Source organism: Bos taurus, chromosome 11, assembly GCF_002263795.3.
Source record: "Bos taurus isolate L1 Dominette 01449 registration number 42190680 breed Hereford chromosome 11, ARS-UCD2.0, whole genome shotgun sequence".
NCBI classification, from domain to species: Eukaryota; Metazoa; Chordata; class Mammalia; order Artiodactyla; family Bovidae; genus Bos; species Bos taurus.
Genome location: NC_037338.1, coordinates 67722273 through 67746099, shown reverse-complemented (window position 1 = coordinate 67746099; position 23827 = coordinate 67722273). Strand labels below are relative to the sequence as shown.

At 38.5% G+C, this 23827-nt stretch overlaps 1 protein-coding gene across 3 annotated transcripts in view; it reads left to right on the top strand.

Moving 5' to 3' along the window:
- GFPT1 (glutamine--fructose-6-phosphate transaminase 1) overlaps positions 1-23827 on the top strand; it is a 75884-nt gene that overhangs the window by 32015 nt on the left and 20042 nt on the right. For 2 of the 3 annotated variants that reach the window (XM_024998270.2, NM_001109961.1), the window contains 8 exon segments: positions 6098-6156; positions 7108-7242; positions 8677-8738; positions 10220-10299; positions 13409-13514; positions 15435-15598; positions 16875-16970; positions 21735-21832. In XM_024998270.2, coding sequence (XP_024854038.1) covers positions 6098-6156; positions 7108-7242; positions 8677-8738; positions 10220-10299; positions 13409-13514; positions 15435-15598; positions 16875-16970; positions 21735-21832 — 800 coding nt within the window. 3 annotated transcript variants of the gene reach the window in all.

Below are 23827 nucleotides of genomic sequence, written 5' to 3'. Positions count from 1 at the left end.
CCCCTGGAGGAGGGCATGGCAACCCACTGTAGTATTCTTGCCTGGAGAATTCCATGGACAGAGGAGCCTGGTGGGCCACAGTCCTTGGGGTTGCAAAGAGTCAGACATGACTGAAGTGACTTAAGCACAGCACAGCAAACTAGATAGAAAAGAGTATCTAATTTCTAAAAAAAAAAAAATCTAAGTTTTTTCCCAGAAGATAGAAAGCTTGATTTAGTTTTGCACTGAGATTAATTGCTATGCTACCTCTTAGTATGCAGATGTTATATTGAAAGTACTCTTTCCTCTGCAGTAGGAGAATAATCAGATCCAAATTAAACTATGTAATAAGCACCCTCCCTGATAACTGTCTTCTGTCTTTATTATATATTTGTGTTTCCAGAGAGGTCTTTCAGACACTTGGATACCCAGATAACTTATTACCATTATTCCTCCAGAGCCTACCTACATCACACTGCTCAGTTCTGACAGTCGAGAAATATGTAATGAATTTCTGTCTTACAAATTTGTCCAACAGTAGCTTATGTGATCTCATTGATAGTTCCACCTTGTAGTGTCAAGAATTAAGGCATGGGCCTCCCTGGTAGTCCGGTGGTTAAGAATTCACCTAGCAGTGCATGGGTTACAGGTTTGATCCCTAGTCTGGGAAGATCCCACATGTTGCAGGGCAGCTAAGCCTGTGCACCACAACTGCTGAGTGAGTGTGCTCTAGGGCCCATGCTGCACAGTAAGAGAAGACGCCGCAAGGAGAGCCCTCTGCACCGCAGCTAGAGAGTAGCCCCCCTCTCGCTGCAACTACAGAAAAGCCTGAGCAACAACGAAAAACCAGCTCAGCCAGAAAATGAAAAACCACAGCAAAATCTAAAAATGAATTAAGGCATTGGTGAAGGCTGACAAAGTGTAAGCTATCTGAACTGATGTCTGAAATCACAAGTACTGTGAAATTATTGGAAAAGGATTCACTTTCTGCTTCAAGTAAGCCCCAGCAGGAACTAGAGCGCCACATTCTACCACTGAACCTGGAAAAATGGATGCAGCATAGAAACAGACGAGCAGAGACATCTCTAGAAGAAAGTGTTTATTTAGGGATGATTGTTCCCGTGTCATTTAGTCATATTAGACAGCCACCCAAGTTTAAATAAATTAAGGCATCTGTGAGTCTTCTTCCTCAGTGACAAGCTGTCTGAATGAGGAGCCAGGATGGGTTGAGTCAGCTGCTCAGGAGAGGGCTGGGGGGACAACCTGCCCTTGTATGTGGAGGAAGGTGCCATAGAGTCTACCTGAGTCCTCCTGTCACTCTCCCTCCTCTCCACTGTGAGTCTGCACCGCATACATAGCAGATCTGAGGAGCATGGATAGTTGTAGAAGAGAACTTTCCTCCTCGTGAAGATTTGAGAAGGATACGGGGGCAGAGTGAGATTTTTTTCATGTGACAGAACTAAAGGCAGAAGATGAGGGTAAACTCTGTACCCCCTTTTCATGGTTGGTTGGTTCCTCTAAATGGGTAGAGTTGAAAGGTCGGTTACTTAAAGTAGAAATGTAGAGTTGTGAGGGAAAAGTTCACAGGCCTGTGCTTATGGAGTAGGTGGTTTGTGTAAGAATTTTTTTTTTTAACTACCACCTCCCAAGTTCTAAAATCATCTGTTTGACAAAGATTTTAAATCTTAATGGGTTTGATGGCAGGGAGTAGGGAAAGGATACATTGCTAATGTTTTATCTAACAAAAAAGCAAACAACTAAGTACTGTAAGAAGATAAGCTGTCTGAGCTCTCAGACACACATGTACACAACACAATTCAGAAATAGCCAGGAGGGCCCCTGCAGGCTTAATGGACGGCAGCCTACTGAAACGTGTATTAACAAGAACATGGAAAACTCAAGAAAACACATTTTTAAAAATTTCCTACACAGCTAAAAGAAATGAAAGATGAAACCATCACCGAAAAAACAGTTTTTTCCCCAAAAGTGCAGTTTATATTATAAAGTACTAGGCTAGCAATTATTTCTTTAAATTTTAAACTTTGTTCTTTGAATTTTCTGTTCAGTTCAGTTCAGTCGCTCAGTCGTGTCTGACTCTCTGTGACCCCATGAATTGCAGCACGCCAGGCCTCCCTGTCCATCACCAACACCCGGAGTTCACTCGGACTCACGTCCATCGAGTCGGTGATGCCATCCAGCCATCTCATCCTCTGTCATCCCCTTCTCCTCCTGCCCCCAGTCCCTCCCAGCATCAGAGTCTTTTCCAGTGAGTCAACTCTTCACATGAGGTGGCCAAAGTACTGGAGTTTCAGCTTTAGCATCAGTTCTTCCAAAGAATACCTAGGATTGATCTCCTTTAGAATGGACTGGTTGGATCTTGCAGTCCAAGGGACTCTCAAGAGTCTTCTCCAACACCACAGTTCAAAAGCATCAACTCTTCAGTGCTCAGCTTTCTTCACAGTCCAACTCTCACATCCATACAAGACTACTGGAAACACCATAGCCTTGACCAGACGAACCTTTGTTGGCAAAGTAATGTCTCTGTTTTTCAATATGATATCTAGGTTGGTCATAAATTTCCTTCTAAGGAGTAAGCGCCTTTTAATTTCATGGCTGCAGTCACCATCTGCAGTGATTTTGGAGCCCCCCAAAATAACTCTGACGCTGTTTCCCCATCTATTTCCCATGAAGTGATGGGACCAGATACCATGATCTTAGTCTTCTGAATGTTGAGCTTTAAGCCAACTTTTTCACTCTCCTCTTTCACTTCCATCAAGAGGCTTTTGAGTTCCTCTTCACTTTCTGCCATAAGGGTGGTGTCATCTGCATATCTGAGGTTATTGATATTTCTTCTGGCAATCTTGATTCCAGTTTGTGCTTCCTCCAGCCCAGTGTTCCTCATGACGTACTCTGCATAGAAGTTAAATAAGCAGGGTGACAATAATAGACAGCCTTGACGTACTCCTTTTCCTATTTGGAACCAGTTTGTTGTTCCATGTCCAGTTCTAACTGTTGCTTCCTGACCTGCATATAGATTTCTCAAGAGGCAAGTCAGGTGGTCTGGTATTCCCATCTCTAAGAATTTTCCACAGTTTATTGTGATTCATGGGGTCGCAAAGAGTCGGACACAACTGAGCGACTGATCTGATCTGATTGTGATCCACACAGTCAAAGGTTTTGGCATAGTCAGTAAAGCAGAAATAGATGTTTTTCTGGAACTCTCTTCCTTTTTCTATGATCCAGCGGATGTTCGCAATTTGATCTCTGGTTCCTCTGCCTTTTCTAAAACCCGCTTGAACATCTGGAAGTTCACGGTTCATGTATTGCTGAAGCCTGGCTTGGAGAATTTGGAGCATTACTTTACTAGGGTGTGAGGTGAGTGCAATTGTGCGATAGTTTGAGCATTCTTTGGCATTGCCTTTCTTTGGGATTGGAATGAAAACTGACCTTTTCCAGTCCTGTGGCCACTGCTGAGTCTTCCAAATTCGCTGGCATATTGAGTGCAGCCCTTTCACAGCATCATCTTTCAGGATTTGCAATAGCTCAACTGGAATTCCATCACCTCCACTAGCTTTGTTTGTAGTGATGCTTTCTAAGGCCCACTTGACTTCACATTCCAGGATGTCTGGCTCTAGGTGAGTGATCACACCATTGTGATTATCTGGGTCGTGAAGATCTTTTTTGTACCCGAATTTTCTGTTAAACACAAGAAATAATCTCCATCCCATCCTGCTTATTTTCTGCAGTCTTGGAAGCCTGAGATACATTTCTGTTATGAGGCTTCTTGATAGTAAATGGGCACCTTTTAAAACTTCTGTTAGTTCAAGCTACTAACACTGTGTTCTTATATATTTGTGCTCCAAAAAAAAAAAAAAAGACTATTAACCAGGGAAGTGCTTGTTGTACCTAGGCCTTTTCAGTGGGCAGAGCTAAGAGATAGAGACACACACACACAGACACACACACCTGTGTGTGTGTGTGTCCATGTGTGCCTGCATAAATTTAAAAAGAATATACAGATAATTTTACACTAATGCTTCCAATTCAAATCCAGGGCTATACAGTTTTTATTTTACCTCATTGATTTATATGTTTCCTGTCAATAACACTTAAAACCTTAGTTCTTAACACCAGCGACATACTTACATGATCTATCAAATGATACATGTACAACAGAATCATAATGCCAACATTGCCACAACAGTATATTTATTGTTTTTTGTTACTTTCTTTTGTACTTAAGGGATATCTCTCTAGGGATGTATAATCAAATTACTGTATTTTGGAGTCACTTGGACTAATCCTTCTGTAAGTGGTTGTGCTGCTAGCTGGGTACAGCATTCTGTTAATGTATTTTATTTTGAATTTTAGGGATTGATTTTCTTAAACCGTTTTTATTTAAAATATTTGCATAGTTCTCAGAGGTCACACCTATAAAAAAGACATACTAAAATAAGTCTAGCTTCTATCTTATTTCCTTTTCCTTATTTCATCTTTTCCTGTATATAAGCATTTAACAAAATTTTTAGTGTCTCTTCTTCCATGGTTTTTAAAAATAAGCGAATGCATACATATGAATATATGTATAAATATGCATATGTATGTGTGTGTATATATCCCTTTGAGGTAAGATTTTGTAATTTAATTCAGAAGCCATCTTTTTTAGGTTTTTCATACTTCACATAATTACTGGATTGAATTAGAAAGCTACTGAAATTTTTAATTCAGAAGCTATCTTTTTTAGGTTTTTCATACTTCACATAATTACTGGATTGAATTAGAAAGCTACTGAAATTTTTAACACTGACAATCTTTATAAAAGATTCCTGAAAATGTATATCCATAATTATATTTTGAGAATTTGGCTTTAACTTCAGGCTTTATATCAGCTATTTATGATTCTCTGTGTTCTAGCATTAAAATTTTTTTAAAGTTATTATAGTATTTTATGATATCTTAATCTGCTGCTGCTGCTGCTAAGTCACTTCAGTCGTGTCCGACTCTGCGCGACCCCATAGACGGAAGCCCACCAGGCTCCCCCATCCCTGGGATTCTCCAGGCAAGAACACTGGAGTGGGTTGCCATTTCCTTCTCCAATGCGTGAAAGAGAAAAGTGAAAGGGAAGTCGCTCAATCGTGTCCGACTCTTAGCGACCCCATGGACTGCAGCCCACTAGGCTCCTCCATCCATGGGATTTTCCAGGCAAGAGTACTGGAGTGGGGTGCCATCGCCTTCTCTGATCTTAATCTAGTGACATGTTTATTTTATTATTTGGTTTGTAGTGCATTCAGTTCAAGCTCACTTAATGTAAGACCAGAATATTAGATCTTATTTTGATAGTTATCAAATGTTATCAAAATAAAATTTTGATAATTTGATATAAAAGTGAATTTAGTAGTAATTTCTCTCCTGACTTACATGAACTTTGAATAGTAAATCCACAGTAGTCTTTACATACATTCTAAACATACATTCTAAGTGGCTAAAGATAATGTTGTCAACTGTTGATATCACATTTTTAACATTTTTGAAAGTTATTTAATCAAAAATATGAATAAAAATTATCCCACTATCATCTGTATTTGATCTTGGAATTTTCTGGACCTCAGGTAAATATAAACTGAATAACTTTTTTTCTTGCTAAGTTCTATAACTTTAGTTTTGAACTTATTTAGTGTAAACTGGATAAAGCCTTTCTCTTTAAACTTTGGATTGTTTTATGCATAAGATTGAATGATAAAAGAAGTGAGAATATAGTTAGTTCAACCCTTTCGTTTTGCAAATGGAAGAAACTGGCCCAGGGAACATGCTGCTTTTGCGTGATGACATTGGACTGGTATTTTAGCCACAACTGAAGTTGATGCCTCTAAACTCCAGTTTATTCTATTAATCTGCTATACCCACTTCTAAGCACTGTGTGCCTTTACACATGGACTATGCTGCTGATCTACCTGAAGGTAATCTGATGATGAAAACTGGATAATACTTGATTACACCTGAAGTACAGTATGTTACAAATTTTTTGACGTGAGAAAAAAATCTATTGACAGTAATGGCAATTTATTGTGTTTATTAGACCTGTAATTTTTTGGTCAGCAGTGATTTTATCTCTTTTTAGAATTTATTGTTATTCACAATGGAATCATCACCAACTACAAGGACTTGAAAAAGTTTCTGGTAAGTAAAGTGACCTAAAAAGACCACCAGTCTTTGAGAATATTTCTAATGAGAGCATTGAGGTTGTTTGGGATGTGCAGTAAATCCCATCTAGGTATGATTAAATAATTCCTACGACAGTTACAGGGTATGTGGTTTATTGGAGTTTTCTTTGTTGACAGTGGAACTTTTTTGTTTTCTTACATGAAAAGGAAATAATTATTTGGCTTTATTATAAATGACCCAAAAGTGTCAATAAAATTGGAATTTGGGAGAGTCTCTTTTGCATTGAGAGAGACCTTGTTTGTCATTTTTAAAAGTTTCTAGAGTGTCAGAAGACTTAAGACAGATTGAATGAAGGCTCTATGCCCTAAATAGCTATATACTACATTGTCATGATAATGATGATGACCTTCATTAGTGATTGAGCAGAGCTGTCCAGTTCAACTTTTCTGCAGTGATGGAAACTTTCTATACATGTACTGTCCCAGAATGGTAGCCAGTGTCCATGTGTGGTTGTGGAGCTGGGATGAATGAGGAACTAAATTTAAAATTTTATTTCACTGTAAATTTAAATAGCCGCATATAGCTAATGGCCATTGGATCGGATAGTGAAATATCATCATTAAAGAATCATTATGTTCATAATGAAATTAATGTTTTGTGAATGTTACATATTTCATTATATTTTAATTATTTTAAAATTTATTTAATTCATATATGGCATATATAGATTTGTATAATTATAAGTATTATGTTTGTTCATAGGGAATACCTTACTATTTTGGCTTCCACATAATTAGATGGTGACCTTAATTTTGAACAGTAGGTATAATTGGGTGTTTGGTGGTCAAAAAAAGACTAGCAGAAGTTGGCTAATGAGATTTTTGAGGAAAAAAATTACGTAGAAAGAGTTTAGATATTATGAATATTTCCTTAAATGTGTCAATTTTTTTTCCTTTCTAATTATAGGAAAGTAAAGGCTATGACTTTGAGTCTGAAACAGACACAGAGACAATTGCCAAGCTTGTTAAGTACATGTATGACAATCGGGAAAGTCAAGATACAAGTTTTACTACCTTGGTGGAGAGAGTCATCCAACAATTGGTATTAAACCACAGTTTTAAAGATAGTTATTGCCAATGTTAATCACAATTAAACAAACACTTAAAAAATGATAAGTAGGAACTAGCTAATTTTTCAAGCATTTTTTGCTTTTATTCCTCCATATGTGTAAAACTATTCAATTTGAATAATTTTGAGACTGCTGCTTTAATGATTTTACTTCTTTCACTATAATTTAGTGTCATGGGAATGAAAAATGTCTAAATGTGAAGAGTTTGTCGAAAAACTGTGTGTACTCATACACAAACCCATACATACCACACACAAGCATGTATACAGTACGTAAGTTGGGGATTCATCACTTTCCCACTTCCTGCTCATTCAAGTGTTCTTCCCAGTCAATAACTTAGCAAAAGGTAGCTTTGGTGAAATACACACTGATTATTCTGAGATAATGTCTGCATGTCTCTGAGCCAGTACAGTCAATTAATTTTTCCTTATGGGGACTTTTACTTGGCACTGTACCTTTTCAGAAGAATATTTCCCAGCCCAAGAGAAAAGTGGTATTTTTTTAAAATTTCATCCCAGTTGTCCTACTTTAAAGATATCAAAAATACACAAAGGTCCAAATACATAGTGACTTCACCCCACCCTTCTACCCCCACAACTCTGGCTTTCCCGTTTGAAAGCTCTTTACTTCTCTGTAAAGGTCCACCCTTCCTCCCATCTCACCCAGATCTTACGGTGTCTGCAGCAAAAGGAATGAGGAGGATAGAGAAGGTAGAGGACTGTTCTTCCCTTTACTCAAGGCAGAGTAGTGTGCTTTCCCAGCCTTTTTTTGTTTCTACTCATTGTATAACCCAGATTGTTCTGTTCCTTCCCTCTCCTACCTTATGTTCCTCCTTTATTCATTCTTGATTTCCTTAGACCCTGTCTCTGAGGAGTTTGGGTTGAGGGAGTTGTATGGTGTGCATGTTAATAATTATGACTGTGTGTGTATATGTCTCATTATCAAGGGTCACAAAGAGTCAGACATGGCTGAAGCGACTTAGCACAGCACACACAGCACATCAAGTTCAAAAAGAATGAAGGTTAACAGTGATGGAGAATTTCTGGGCTAGAGAATGGGTTTTGAATATGGAGCTTAGTATCTTTTCTGACTCTGCCCTTCCTTTACTAATGCATAGTATGGGACACAGGAGAAGCGTTGGTAGCATGTACAAAGGTGACTTTTATAATGCTCTGTTTTTGAACTATTATCCTTTGACCCTATTTTAAGAGTGGGCTTGTTTAAAAAATGAATATTGGGAACATCAAAGCTGGAATAAGTGCCTGAAATTTAGGCTAATTTATAAAGTGCAAAAGAGCAGTGTGTGAACTGAAAATTTCTGTGCTGAAGCCAGTATATTTTAGGCATTTCTCATTTAACAGTTGATTATAATACATATTGCTAATGCACTTTTTTTCCCTCCATAGGAAGGTGCTTTTGCACTTGTATTTAAAAGTGTCCATTTTCCTGGCCAAGCAGTTGGCACAAGGTATATATAGATTTAATAATGACTAATATTTATATGTATTTCGAAACTTCTGAATTATAAGCATATTCTCTTTATACTATAAAATGATCCTTTACTATAATGGCTCTGCCTTTTCTAGATATTTGTGAGAATCATCCCTTAGTATCCATGAGGGACTGGTTCTAAAAACCCTTGTGAATCCCAAAACTCAAGTCCCCTATATAAAATGGTGTGGCATTTGTGTATAACCTGTACACATATCCTGTATACTTAAAAGCATCTCTAGATTACTTACATACCTAATATGATACAAATCTTATGTACTTAATTGTAAATCCAATGTATATACTACCAGTGTGTAAAAATGTTGCCAGTGTGTGGCAAATTCAAGTTTTGCTTTCTTGGAACTTTCTCAAATTCTTTTTCCCTGAATATTTTCAGTCCACAGTTGGTTGAATCTGCAGATGTGGAGCCCATGCATATGGAGGTCGACTATATATTTTTGTCACATGTTTTCTTATCTGTTTTACTCTTCTTCTATGTGACAGAAACCCTTAACAAAGCAGAACCATTCTGGCATTTGTAATTGGCCTTTTGTCTGCAGTGGGGCACCATTGTTACTTTGTGAATTTGGAGGTTGAGTATTCTATACAATATCCATAGTTTTTGGAACTAAATATTCTAGACAAAGTCCTAGATGATTGTACGATTATTGCTTTTGCTGGGATATTCAAGCCTAAGCATTAAGTCCTTTTGAGAACAGTGTGGAGGCCTAAGACTTTGTAAGAGAGAGGAGTCTTTAAAAAGTCAGAGGAACTAAGGATAAAGTGCTGAATGTTCATATATTGTTCATCTATCAAAAGAAAGTTTCCATTTAATGTTAAAAATGAGAAACTTTTTAACGTATCATCATAGAACAGGGGTCTGCAAACCTTTTCCGTAATAATGCAGGCGTGCTCAGTTGCTTCAGTTGTGTCCAACTCTTTGTGACCCTGTGGACGGTAGCCTCCCAGGCTTCTGTGTCCATGGAATTCTCCAGGCAGGAATACTGGAGTAGGTTGCCGTTCCCTCATCCAGGGAATCTTAGCGACCCAGGGATGGAACCTGCTTTTCCTGCATCTCCTGCATTGCAGGCAGATTCTTTACCCACTGAACCACCTGGGTAGCCCTTTCTATAACAGGCCAGATAGTGAATATTTTAGGCTTTCTTGGCCATGCCATGCCACTCAGTTTGCTGTTGTAGTGTGAAAGCAACCGTAGAAATAAGTAGAGGAATGGGCATGGCCATGTTCCAGTAAAAGTAGACAAACCTGGCTGTGGGTCATAGTTTGCTAACCTTTGAATATTTTTTAAAAACTCATTCTTTTGTTACATCTGAAGTCGACCTCAGAGGGAGAATTTAAGCATTATTTGAGTAGCATTCCCTCATCATATTTACATTTTGTATCATTACTGCATTATTTATAAAAATGGTTTAATTCTGTTTAATTTTGTACTAACAGACGAGGAAGCCCTCTGTTGATTGGTGTACGAAGTGAGCATAAACTGTCTACTGACCACATTCCAATTCTCTACAGAACAGGTAAAAACTATTCCTATATTATGGTACGGGGAAAATGTATAAATTGAGTGCAGTAGCTACAAAAACTTGTTTTCCATAAATTGATTAAATGCCCATTTGATCAGATCCACTCATATATATAGTTCTGTCTAGACATGAAAAGGATTTGTTTTTGTGATTTCTCTGACGAGTAGAATTTTTTTCTGTTGTATATCCTTAGCTAGGACTCAGATTGGATCAAAATTCACACGGTGGGGATCACAGGGAGAAAGAGGTGGGAAATGCACTCTGCATGGATGGGGAGGAACCTTTATCCTCTTTTGTTCATTCTTTACTAATTCTTTGTTCTTGGAGTGAATGAATGTGCTGGGCCTCTAAAAATGTGCTTATTTTATGGGGAAACATATTTTGACCTTATTTTTCTAATTTGCAGAGTATATTTTGTCTGTCTGCTTTTGCCATTTAGAAAACTGCTTTTAATAATTTGTTTCTTTAAGATCTCTGAGATTTGAGGAAATGGTTGAAATTGTAACTTTTTTCCCCTTTGTTTTAAATTAAAATCATGTAGGATATATTATTATAAATAAGATGCTAAGATTAGGAAAAGAGCATTGTGTGTTAGGCTGTTATAGATTGAACTCCATGGTAGTTATTTGAATAATTTAGCCGAAATATGTTTAAATGGATTTTGTTTTATGCATGACATTTTACTTTTCGATTTACATTCGATATCTTGATTGGGTTTGTTTGAATTTGGAATTAAAAAAAAATTTATGTTTGAAATTTATCTTTTCAGCCATACAAACTAGATCATTTTATTGATATAATTAGCAAAAAATGATGTGTTCTTTTAGTTTACCTTTTTACTAAACACTTTCTAGGTAAAAGACACAGGGAGTGGTAAATTCAGGAGATTGAAACCCATATTATTGATGCATAATTCTTGGCTTCTTAAAAAAGATTTAACAAAGTACTCTAAACCTATTCATCCTTAGATAGTGGCTGCTTTCACTATTTTATCTAGAGCAGACAGTTATTTCCTTAAATAACCTTCAAATCCTGAGGTGTTAGAATTTATTTTCCTCTTCTCCTCCAACTCTTTTTGGAAGTAAAGCTAGTCTACCAGTATAAATTTTGGATCCAGAGTTTCAGGTTTCTTTTAATGATTCTGCTTGTGTATATTTATTACTTACATGTTAACATTGTACATTGTCTTAGGCTGCTTTTAGAAGCAATAGAAAAATATTGGCTAAGATCTTAAGAGGCTGGAAGAAAACTTTGTAATGAGACAGATCTTTTTGAGATCAGGAGTTGTGTTATAGTAATCCTGATTTTTTTAGCTCTTAGTAGGTAAAAAGTTTTTGAAGTACAGCCTCTTGTTGAAGAGGCTGTGTATAGGGGAAAACATGGGAGTGGCTTTCAGGCATTGCTTTTTCTCCAGGTGTAACCACTGACCAAATAAAGTAGGATGATAATAATTGTTTTCCACTTAGATCAGATGAAATAATCAACAGATGGAAGACGTTTTACAGATTGTAAGAGTCATATAGATGTATGTAAGCAATGTTCATTTAAATAGGCAGTGATACCTTAATTAAGTGTGCCTTGTTACTTGAAGAATGAAATAACCAGTATTGGAAGAAAGAATATGGTGAAACTCAACCCCAGTAGGACATTTTATAAGCAAAGCTAGTTGTTTTTATGTAAAAAATGTAGGTACTAGCCGATCCTTTTGCTTATTTTTTAACTTACTTTTTCACATACAGTAAAGTTCGTTCTTTCTGATGTACAATTTAATGAGTTCTGTCAAACACAGTCAGTTGTATAACCACCTCCACAGTCGAGATACAGAGCAATTCATCCCCTATAAAGTTCCTTCAGCTGACTCTCTGTCGTCAACCCTTGTCCCTGTATCCAGCCTCTGGCAAACACTGACCTGCTTTATCTTTCTGCAGTGTTGTCTTCTCTGGGATGTCTTCTTATACTTATTTTTTAAAAGCATGGTGTCATTTCTACTGTTGGGTATGGATGGGAAGAGCTGTTTTGTTTTCATGCCTAAATTACATCAAATAATCGTGGACTGTGGAGAACTTTGGATATATGTTACTAAGAATAGTTACTACCAAGTTTTTGTACACATTGATTTTAAAGGATGGACACAGTATGAGTTCTTACAAGTGTATTTATAGTATTCTTGGGCCATTGTGTCCATTGGTTATAAGGTCTACTGTGTCCTGATCTTTGAGAAAGGTACTTTTTTGTCTCTGAGAATTTATATATATAGTTTTAAGTTAATAGTATTTTCTGTATTTGGCTAATTGGTCAAACTTCATTATACCTTCCAGTTTTGACTTTAGTCAAAGAGGAAAAAGAAATTCTTCATCAGTAGCTTAACAAGTTAAGTAGAGATGCCAGAATTCTACAGTGCTAGAATTAAAAGATGTTACCATTACAAAAGGACTACACTTTATCCTGACTTAAAAGAAATGTAAGAAAATCCAGTTTTTTTTTTTTTTTTTTAAGAAAGGAGAGGTTCTGGGTTTATAGTTCCAGTCCTTAGCAATAGCTGCCTTGTATGGTATACCACAGTTAGAGAGTATCATTGTTTTGTTTTTAAATCAGAATTAGTGTAGCCTGAACTTTGATTTGTTACTTACCTTTAAAATCTAGAGAAGTTTTATTTGGAGGTAACACAAATATGCCACTAGCCTTCATTTTATTTTTCATTGCATAATTTTCATATTTTTAATGTAATTTTAATGTTTAAGTGCACAAATTTATATGTATGAATTCCATTAAGTTTTGTTTAAAGTTAAAATTAGGCTATACATACATTTAAAAAGTTAGTGACATCATTTGCCTTTTACTTGGAAAAGAAATATTACATTAAAAAATGCATAACATAGCACTGTATATGCCACGCTGTCTGATAGTTGCTCTTTCACTCTGTGCCCTTTGTTCTTGTTGGCTTATTGCATGGAAATAGGGTGATCTACCTGGCATTGAAAAGTTGCTGGAATTATTTTGCATTGCTATGGTTTTTTTGTTGATTTTGTAGAAAGTTGTGTATACTTAGAAATCAGCCATAGTTTTCTATGTGTTTGCTGATTCCTTTAACTCCACGCTCTAGGCAAAGATAAGAAAGGAAGCTGCAATCTCTCCCGTGTGGACAGCACAACTTGCCTTTTCCCTGTTGAAGAAAAAGCAGTGGAATATTACTTTGCTTCTGATGCAAGGTGAGCATCATTGGTTGATACAGAGAAAATTTTTAGTAAAGCTTCTTAGGCTGCAGGAAACCAAAAAGTCATTTTGTATAAATCTAGTCATGCTGTATAGGAGAACTTTGTTAATTAAGGTTGTGAAGGTGACCATTCTGGGGTCCTAGAATGTCTTTTCTCTCAATTTAGAGTATGTAGGTCCATCTGCAAAGAAGAGATAATGGTCATTGAGACTTGTTCTGATATATTTACTTGGAGCTCATGTATTTTTTTTGTCTCTTTTTTTAGAGCCATAACCCAGGTTTTATAGGGAGGAGAGATTTTATTTATTTATTTTTACCTGTTTTTTTTTTTTTTTTTACTTTTTATTTTGTATTGTGGTATAGCCAATTAGCAATTTTGTGATAGTTTCAGGTGAATAGTGAAGGAACTCAGTCACATATGTATCCATCCCCTCCCAAACTTCCCTGGGAGGAGAGATTTTTAGATTGGAGAGTAGAATGGCTTAGCATCATACCAGTGAAAGTATAATTGCTTACCTAGATTGTAGTTTTAATCCAGTGTGGACACATCTTTTTGATTGAAAAATAACTGGCAGCAAAATCACTTATATAGGAAATAGTACTAGACTGAGACATTTTGAGAGAAAATGCAGTAGGATGCTTGGAGGCATTTATAAATGAAATTTAAATAGTAATGAGGGTAAAATGAAATCACCCAAATTGCCAGCAGGTGTTTGAGTCATTCATTGTGCCTGAAAGTAAGGGGACCTAAAAATGAATATTCATGCAGGTTAGGACTGCAAAGGGTGTATTATCTCAGTGGGAAAGCAAGCCTCACTGTTTTCTGAATTTTACAGGTGTGTAGGGTATGTAGTCAGTGCCGAGATGTGTCATTGCTGTCATTAAGTAGGCTTGTTACAGAGTTGACAGTTTTGGCTTAAGTGAGCTGGAAGTTATGAAAGGATTTCAACATTTTTTCTTTCACTCATATATTCATATTGAACACTCCAGCAAAGTAATGTACTGGGCTCAAGAGACAAGGGTGAGTAAAAATAAAAATATTGCTTGTCCTTAAGGATCTCTTCCTTAATGGGGGGAGACAGATTTTAGTGAATACTCACCAAGTATAGAATTCCATTTGTGACAAGAGCTACAGAATGCTGTGATAGAGGGATTTAACTTTCCTAATGGTACATTTCTTTAAGAGAGTGATGTTTGAACTGAGACTTAAAGAGTTACTAGGAGTTAACTCGGTGAAGAGGTGGAGGGGAAGAGCATTCATTCTCTGCAGGTGCATCAGCCTGTGAGAGCTAGAACAGGTGTGAGTGTGGCTGGAGTAGAGAGAGGAAGTTTGGTGGGAGATGAGGCCAGAGAATGAGGTAGGGGTTGTGGTAAAGGCATTTTGCTATTTTCCTGAGAACTAAGGGGAAGGTGTCAGCTGGTTTACTGGGTGAGGGAGAAATCTTGATTAGAATTGACCTTTGATACACATTTTGGCAGAAATGGAGAGTGGATGGAGGGAGGTTAGAGGGAACAGGGGTGGAAGCTAGGAGGTTGCTGCAGTAGTCCTGTGAGGGCTGGTAGTAACTTGAACTGGTTTGTGGTGGTGGACACAGAGAAACTCTGGGAAATATTTAGGAGTTAAAATTGGAGGACTTGGTGGTGAGTAGGATGAGAAGGAAATAACCATGCCTTCTGATCTGATCTCATCAAATTTGGCTTTGGTTGTTAGACTGAGGTTTTATTTTCATTGTCTGTATTGACCACCCCCTCCTTCATTTCTCTGTAAGGAATAGCACTGATAACCAGAAATGTATCAGAGATACTGCCAGATGCAACTTTGTATTTAAACTTGGTCCTTTTGTTCTAATGATAGTTATATTTATAATAATCATCCTAGATTATTGATTGTTCTGTCTCCTGGAACATTTTGTAGTGCTGTCATCGAACATACCAATCGCGTCATCTTTCTGGAGGATGACGATGTCGCCGCAGTGGTAGATGGCCGTCTTTCTATCCATCGAATTAAACGGACTGCGGGAGATCACCCTGGACGAGCTGTGCAGACCCTCCAGATGGAACTCCAGCAGATCATGAAGGGTGAATGTTTTTGTCCTGTTATAGCCCAGTGTCCTCGATGGAAAGGATACATCCTCCTTCCTGTCCTGGTGTAGGAATCTGGTGACACAGAAAATAGTGAAGGGTTCACACCAGAAAGGGGGATGATTCTTTGGAGAAAGTATCTGCTCATTTGACCATATTCTGCTACCACCTAACTCATAGTTTGTTGTTTCTCACATTAAAAAAGAAATCAATCATTTAAATAGTACAGGGAAGCCTGGTGTGCTACAGTCCTGGGGGTCACAAAGATCAGACACGACTGAACGACTGAACTGCACTGATATTTTTAAGATGCTTTATAAGCATAGTTTGTGTTCTCTTCTTTATTCGTCTCTTCTCTTTGTGCTTCAGCTTTCTCATATATGAAATGGAGATCATAGGACTTACCTCATTAAGGTTGTTTTGGGGATTAGCCCTGACAGCAGTGCCTGACATGCTTAGTGAGCTCTATATAATGTTTGTTTCTATTAACTATTGTGATTATGGTGATAAGGGTTTTTATAGTCCTTTCTGATGGGGTTGTAGTGAAAAACGAGCTAAAGTTTATTGCATAATGACTATATATGTCAAGTCTTTACTATATTAACCCACACTACCACACTATGACGGTGAAGGCAATGGCACTCCACTCCAGTACTCTTGCCTGGAAAATCCCATGGATGGAGGAGCCTGGAAGGCTGCAGACCACGGGGTCGCTGAGGGTCGGACACGACTGAGCGGCTTCACTTTCACTTTTCACTTTCATGCATTGGAGAAGGAAATGGCAACCCACTCCAGTGTTCTTGCCTGGAGAATCCCAGGGACGGGGGAGCCTGGTGGGCTGCTGTCTGTGGGGTTGCACAGAGTCAGACACGACTGAAGCGACTTAGCACCCTTAGCACCACACTATGAAGTAACTGTTAGAACAGATTTAACTGGTTAAGGAGTTTCCCAGAGCCTCTTAGATAATAACAATAGAACCATTATTTGAATCTAGATCTGACTCTAAACCTTAAGCTTGTCTCACTCCCCTGTTTTGCTGTAATTGCATATTTTAGGTATACAGTTAATAAAAGGCTTTTTTCTCCATACTTGCTTATTTTTCTTCCCATAGGGTAAAGTGTCATAAATGAATATTGTTCTCTACTGCATGACCTTTTGTTTAATTTCATTTACTAAGGTTATATCGAAGGAGATAGACTTTTACTTGAATACAAATTTCCTACCCTTTGGCTTGTTAATTTTTGTTTTAATGATACAATTTATATTACTTTAGGCAACTTCAGTTCCTTTATGCAGAAGGAAATTTTTGAACAGCCAGAGTCAGTTGTGAACACAATGAGAGGAAGAGTCAACTTTGATGACTATACTGGTAATTACATATGAACTATGTTATTATTTCAAAGTCTTATGGGGGTTGACATTGACAGCCTTATTAGAGTTCATTGTCCTTTATAGCCTTATAGAATAACTATGGCTGCCAGCTATCAGTGGAGCCCAGTCCTCTTTTAAAAGTCCTTCAGTGTGTGATTCCACTGATACGAGGTTATATCTAAGTTATCCTTAGGGGCTGAGGAGAGGAGGGAATGGGGATTTAGTGTTTAGTGGATATATATCTAAGTTAGATTTGTAGAGACAGAAGGTAGACTAGTGGTTAGCAGGGGCTGAGGAGCAGAGAGAATGAGATTTAGCATTTAATGGATGCAGAACTTCAGTTTGGGATCATGAAAAAGTTCTGAGATGGGTGACTGTGACGATTGTACAACAATGTGAATGTGCTTAATGCCACTAAATTATACACTTACAGATCATTAAAATAGTAAATTTTATGTTATGTATTTTACCACAGTAAAAATAAGGGAATAATAAGTAATGGTTGCCAGGAGCTGAAGGGATGGGGGTGGGGAATGGTGAGTGACTACTAATGGACATAGGTTTTTTGGAGGTGATGGAAATATAAAATTAGATAGAGGTGATGGCTGTACAACTCTGAAATACTAAACACCACTAATCATACACTCTGAAAAGGTGAATTTTATGGTAAATGGTAGCATATCTAAAATGGTTATGAAAAATGTATAAGATGGCTAGAGAGTCACATTTGAAAATTGTTGTCAGTTATGGGAGTATTTGGGCTTCCCTGGTGGCTCGAACAGTAAAGAATTTGCCTGCAATACAGGAAACCTAGGTTTGATCCCTGGTCAGGAAGATCCCCTGGAGAAAGGAATGGCTACCCACTTCAGTTTTCTTGTCTGGAGAATTCCATGGCTACAGTCCATGGAGGGTTGCAAAGAGTCGGAGACGATTGAGCGACTAACATTTTCACTTTCATGGGAATATTAGGGTGATCTTCCTGGGACAGGGAAAAGTCCTTCAGTGTACCATTAGAAACATTTAACTCGTTTTCAGTTCAGAGATCTTTTATTGAATGCTTGCTATTACCAGGGGCTGTTCTGAGCACTGAATTCTCAGAAGAATGCGATGTGGTCCCCTTATTGGGAAGCTTACTTGTATCTGTTCAGCCTAGGTTTTTTCTCTCAGTTTATAAATGAGTGAGATGTGAACTTCCCAGAGGTTTTCAAGTGTTTGCCTAATGCCTTTTGTGGTACTTTGTCTTCCTGTGTGTGTAAGGTGGGATGATAGTGCAGCTCTGGTCTTATTTCTGAAAATTCTCTCTAGACCTTGTGTCATAGGATTTTTTGCACTTAGTAAAATGAGTTTGAGATTGACTTTCTGTGGTCATAGAAGATCAGATTGAACATTCCTTGTGACCAGTTTCATAAACAAGCTTTGGGCTAAACTTCTCAGTGTTAGGAATCAGTTTTTGAGAGATTTTGTCTAGTACACAGAAATCTTTTCCTGAATTTGTGTGTTAAATAATAAATGCCTTCTCCTTTTTGTGATGTCCTGCTAATTGATAGAGAATTATTTCTCTGATAAGTGTGGTTTTTGTATACTTCATTGTCTGAGAATCATCATACTCTTTCTCAGCTAGAGAGATTTCTCGATGGCTGAGTTATAAGTGACATCTGCATGAGGAGCACCATGCTGAATGCATCAGGAGCTGTGGGAAAGTTCTCTCTGCTGTGGTCTCTTCCTCTAGGTTCTTAGAAGGCGGAGGATTTGCATAATTTTACATAATTAACTATTTAAAGAAAGGTAAAATATGATAAATGACATTAGACCCACAGTTTAGTGTTGAAATGTTTAATGTTGAATTGAGAGAGAATGAATCTGTGTGGACAGGGGGCCAGGCCAGGTTCCATGATGTAGGCAGATATAGTTGTAAAGGATTTGGAAGGTTGGAATAGGTGACAGGGAATTGGGAGCTTTGCAGCTGGGTAGAATGCGTTAGCTAAGGGGAGATAGTGGAAAACCATCAGACGTTTATTTGTGATACAATGTGTAGTCCGGTTTGTCTGCCATGTCTTGTACATGAAGAGGGGTAGGGAGCAGTAAGTCTAGGCAGGAGGATGAGAGGATCTGTCAAGGAGGGCCTTGAATGCCTTCTATTGTGTATGAAGGGTGCCTCCCTTGTAGAAATTACAGAGCTTTTAGGAGACTTAGGAGAGGCTTGGGAATGATCCTAGCTTTGCTGAAGCCAGGAATGATCCTAGCTTCATTGACGTGACTGGACTACCAGTCTCCAGTGTGCACTGGAGGAATGAGAGGCTGAGATGCAGTCACCAGTTACAATGTTGTCCCATCTGGGGTAAAGCGATGGGGAAGGGGAGGCAAGTGGAGGCTAGGAGAGAAACAGGAGCATTGGAAACCAGAACCTGCATCTGCTTGTATGGGGCGAGGGAGTTGTGGAAGGTGGTTGAACTGAAAGAACTGGGAGAGTAGCAGTAAGCAAATACTGTTACAGCATGGAAGGGAAGTAAGATTAGGAAAAAGCGTTGTTTTATAAAGGAAGAGAATAAGATGAACTTTGAGAAGTCATGATTTTAAAAAGCACTTTTATCTATGGTATGTGTTCCTCATAAAAGTTCTGTAATATAAACAGGATGACTGTTATCTTTTTTTATTGTTAAGATAAGGAAGTTGAGGCTCTGTCAGTTTGAAGTCTTGCCAGAGGTCATACGGCTGGTCACTTATGGAGTCAGTCGGGCCTCCAGCGTTCAGTGGTTCCCACTCCTCCAGCCCATCCTCCAGGCGCTCCTGCCACAGTCATGGTCTCCCTTACCAGGAGTAGGAGTCTCTCCAGAGCATCCATTCAGACCATGGGCGACTCCTTCCAGAACTCTCCCAGACACCCCTCAGCTAGCAGGGAATGGCAACCCACTCCAATGTTCTCGCCTGGAAAACGTCATGGACAGAGGAGCCTGGCGGGCTATAATCCATGGGTTTGCATGGAGTTGGACATGACTGAGCAACTAAAACACAGACAGTTTTAAGGAAACACTTAATGACCAGCTAACCTCATGGTCCAACCTTCCTGTCCTTTTTGGTCATCATCTGAAGTACTGGTCTCTCCGATAGTCTGTCTGCTTTACACTTAGTCATCTCCAGACTCATGTGCTTTTGCATGACCCCATACCTAGATTCTTAAAGTTGTTTACTCTCCCCCGACTCACATCTTTTCAGTACCTGCTGAAGTCTGTGGAAAAATGCCAGAGACAGAGCTATACGTAAAGGAATAGCAAGGCCAGTCTGGCTGGAGTGGCCTTGGTGAGAGGGCAAATGCCAGGAGATGAGGTCAAAGTGAAGCAAGAAACAGGGTGTCTGCCTCCTGAAGGCCATAATAAGGAATTTGGACTTTATTCCAAAGTTTATTTGGGAAGCCATTGAGGCTTCTCATTATTGTTTTATATTCTGCTTTACTCATTTCTTAAAATAGAGAAATACAGTATGCCCTCTCAGTATTGAAATTTAAAAGGAAGAATATAAAGTTATTCAAAAATATTCAAAAACCTATATCTTGCTTCCATTTTATAACTAGTTAAGGTAGAAAAAAGAGTGGAGGAGACAAAGAGCAGGGGCAGAGTAGACAGACTGATGGTGAGTCAGACGGAGAAGGAGTCTGCTCACGGGCGTGCTCCTCACTCTCACAGTCAGATGCTGAACTGTCTGATAGCCACACAGGCCTTGGACAGTGTGTTCACTTGGTAGGTGCTCAGAATATTAGTTGAGTGATTGAATAAATGCTGGATGAAACTTGCTCACAAGTAGAAAACTAGCCATGTAACCATGTGTAGAAGAATCCATAGACAAGGCACCTTTAGAAGGATACATACGTGGCTATAGAGACAGACTCATTGGAGGGTTTTGATATCAGATTTGTTTCTAAAGAATCCCTCTAAAAGATCATTCTGGCTGTGTGTGGAGAAAGGCTTTAGGAGGCGGAGAAGAGGTTGGAGAATGTGATCCAGGGTAGAGATGTTGAACTCGGGTGATGACATTAGAGGGGCAGTTTGAAGGTAGGGCTCTCAGGACTTGCTTGTGTAGTGGTTGTGGGGCAACCAAGGATGACCCCGATGTTACGTGAGTGGTTGGCATTTACTGAGATGGGAAAGACTGAGAGGGGTGTGGTATATATTGTGTTCAGAGCACTGTTCTGGGCACGTAGTAGAAATGAACATAAGATAATTTTTTTTTCCTGATAGACTTAGAGATAATTATATAATAAAACTTGACTGTTCTTAATGTATAATTCAGTGAGTTTTTACAACCTCTTACAACATGGTCATAATCCTAAACAACCTGTACAACAGTCAAGAGTTAGCACAGATCCTTCTTAAAAATTTCCCCATGGCCCTTTTAGTCAGCTCTTTCCACATCTCCAGGCACTAACATCTACTGATCTATTGTCTGTGTTCTTACCGTTTTTGCCTTTAAGAGAACTTTTAATCTGAAGAGAGGAATGTAAAAATGACCAATCAGGGTAGGTTGTGGTAAATTCTGTAGTTGTGTAGGCATGTTTGTGCAGTGAGGAAGGTTAATTACAAGTTTGGGGTGATTAGTTACATTCTGACTTATTTAATTTACTTTAAAAACTAGAGAGAACTGTGTTTCCTAAGAGGAATATGAACAGCAGTGTTGTTTTCCCAGAGAGGCAGTGGACACTCCTGAAAAGTGATTACCTGTTTCATATGGTTCTTTCCTAAATAATTATGTCCACAAACTTTCTTTTCAGTGAATTTGGGCGGTTTGAAGGATCACATTAAGGAGATCCAGAGGTGTCGGCGTTTGATTCTTATTGCTTGTGGAACAAGTTACCATGCTGGTGTAGCAGTAAGTGGCTTCTTAAAATTTTAACTGTGTTATTTTGGTTATTAGAAAATATCTGCAGACAAATAGTGCCTCCAGTAACATAGCATGTAAAACTATTTTTTTTTGTTGTTATTGTTAAAACATCATGTTTTCATGTTTTGATGACAAAAATCAAGAAGGTTGAGGAAAGGAATTTTAATAGCTACTTGGAATTACTTATCAATGGATCATCTACTTTAGAAAGGTCCTTAGATATACAGGTGGACTGCCTGCAACTGACTTAACAAAAGGCAAAGAGTGGCAAGTTCTTGTGCCCTCCTGGCCTTGTGGTTCACACCGCATGCCTGCTTCTTTTAGAGCAGTTCCTGGGTTTTGTGTGTCATTGTTCACTTACTTCAAACGGGGGGATGGGGCAAGTGAACCTTAACAGGATTTTACCTAGTAAGCACATTTCTGCAGAGAAAGAACGTCTTCTTTTTTGATAGACTTGACTGTTGATTTTGGAAGCTGAAATTCTGTATCAAAGATATGTGTTGGTTCTCAGTATGGAAATATGGGACTTTAACAGTCTTTCAGTCCAATAGATCAGATCCACATGTAGTTACACTGTAAAGAGACAGGTTATGTGCTATTGATACCAATTTCTATAAGTACAAAAAACCCTTACCCACTCAGTTTCTGCTTTAGGATTGATTTCTAAAGTTCATGACAGTAATTTTTTAATTTGCTGGGGCATAAATATTACTTATCTACAATCGTGGGAACCATTCATTTGATGAGTGAGTAAACCAGCCCTTGCCTCTCAGTAGGCTTTGTTCTCTCTCTTCTCCCTCCTTCCCTACTTCCCCTAAATTACATGGTCCTAAAAAGGAAATCTGTGCAGTTTTGAAGGGAAGAGTTGTAAGTAAGTAATTGTTTTGAGCATTAGAAATAAAAAGAATGAACTAAAGACATTAGTGTAAATTAAGGGATTGGTTAATTAGTGGTGGCTTAGATCTGTTACTGAATGAACCCTCTATTCAGAAATTAAAAATTGATTAAACGTTTCATCTAATGCTAAGCCTGTATTGTGGGGCATAAATTATATATATGCTGTGTTAGAATTCTCTGATTTGAAAAGATGTATGGTCTTCTTTTGGTTTGTTTGGTTTTTTGGAGACTCTTCAGTTCAGTTCAGTTCAGCTCAGTTCAGTCACTCAGTCGTGTCCGACTCTTTGAGACCCCGTGAATCACAGCACGCCAGGCCTCCCTGTCCATCACCAACTCCCGGAGTTCACTCAGACTCACGTCCATTGAGTCAGTGATGCCATCCAGCCATCTCATCCTCTGTCGTCCCCTTCTCCTCCTGCCCCCAATCCCTCCCAGCATCAGAATCTTTTCCAATGAGTCAACTCTTCGCATGAGGAGGCCAAAGTACTGGAGTTTCAGCTTTAGCATCATTCCTTCCAAAGAAATCCCAGGGCTGATCTCCTTCAGAATGGACTGGTTGGATCTCCTTGCAGTCCAAGGGACTCCCAAGAGTCTTCTCCAACACCACAGTTCAAAAGCATCAATTCTTCGGCATTCAGCCTTCTTCACAGTCCAACTCTCACATCCATACATGATCACAAGAAAAACCATAGCCTTGACCAGATAACCTTTGTTGGCAAAGTAATGTCTCTGCTTTTGAATATGCTATCTAGGTTGGTCATAACTTTCCTTCCAAGGAGTAAGTGTCTTTTAATTTCATGGCTGCAGTCACCATCTGCAGTGATTTTGGAGCCGAAAAAAATAAAGTCTGACACTGTTTCCACTGTTTCCCCATCTAGTTCCCATGAAGTGATGGGACCGGATGCCATGATCTTTGTTTCCTGAATGTTGAGCTTTAAGCCAACTTTTTCACTCTCCACTTTCACTGTCATCAAGAGGCTTTTGAGTTCCTCTTCACTTTCTGCCATAAGGGTGGTGTCATCTGCATATCTGAGGTTATTGATATTTCTCCCGGCAATCTTGATTCCAGCTTGTGCTTCTTCCAGT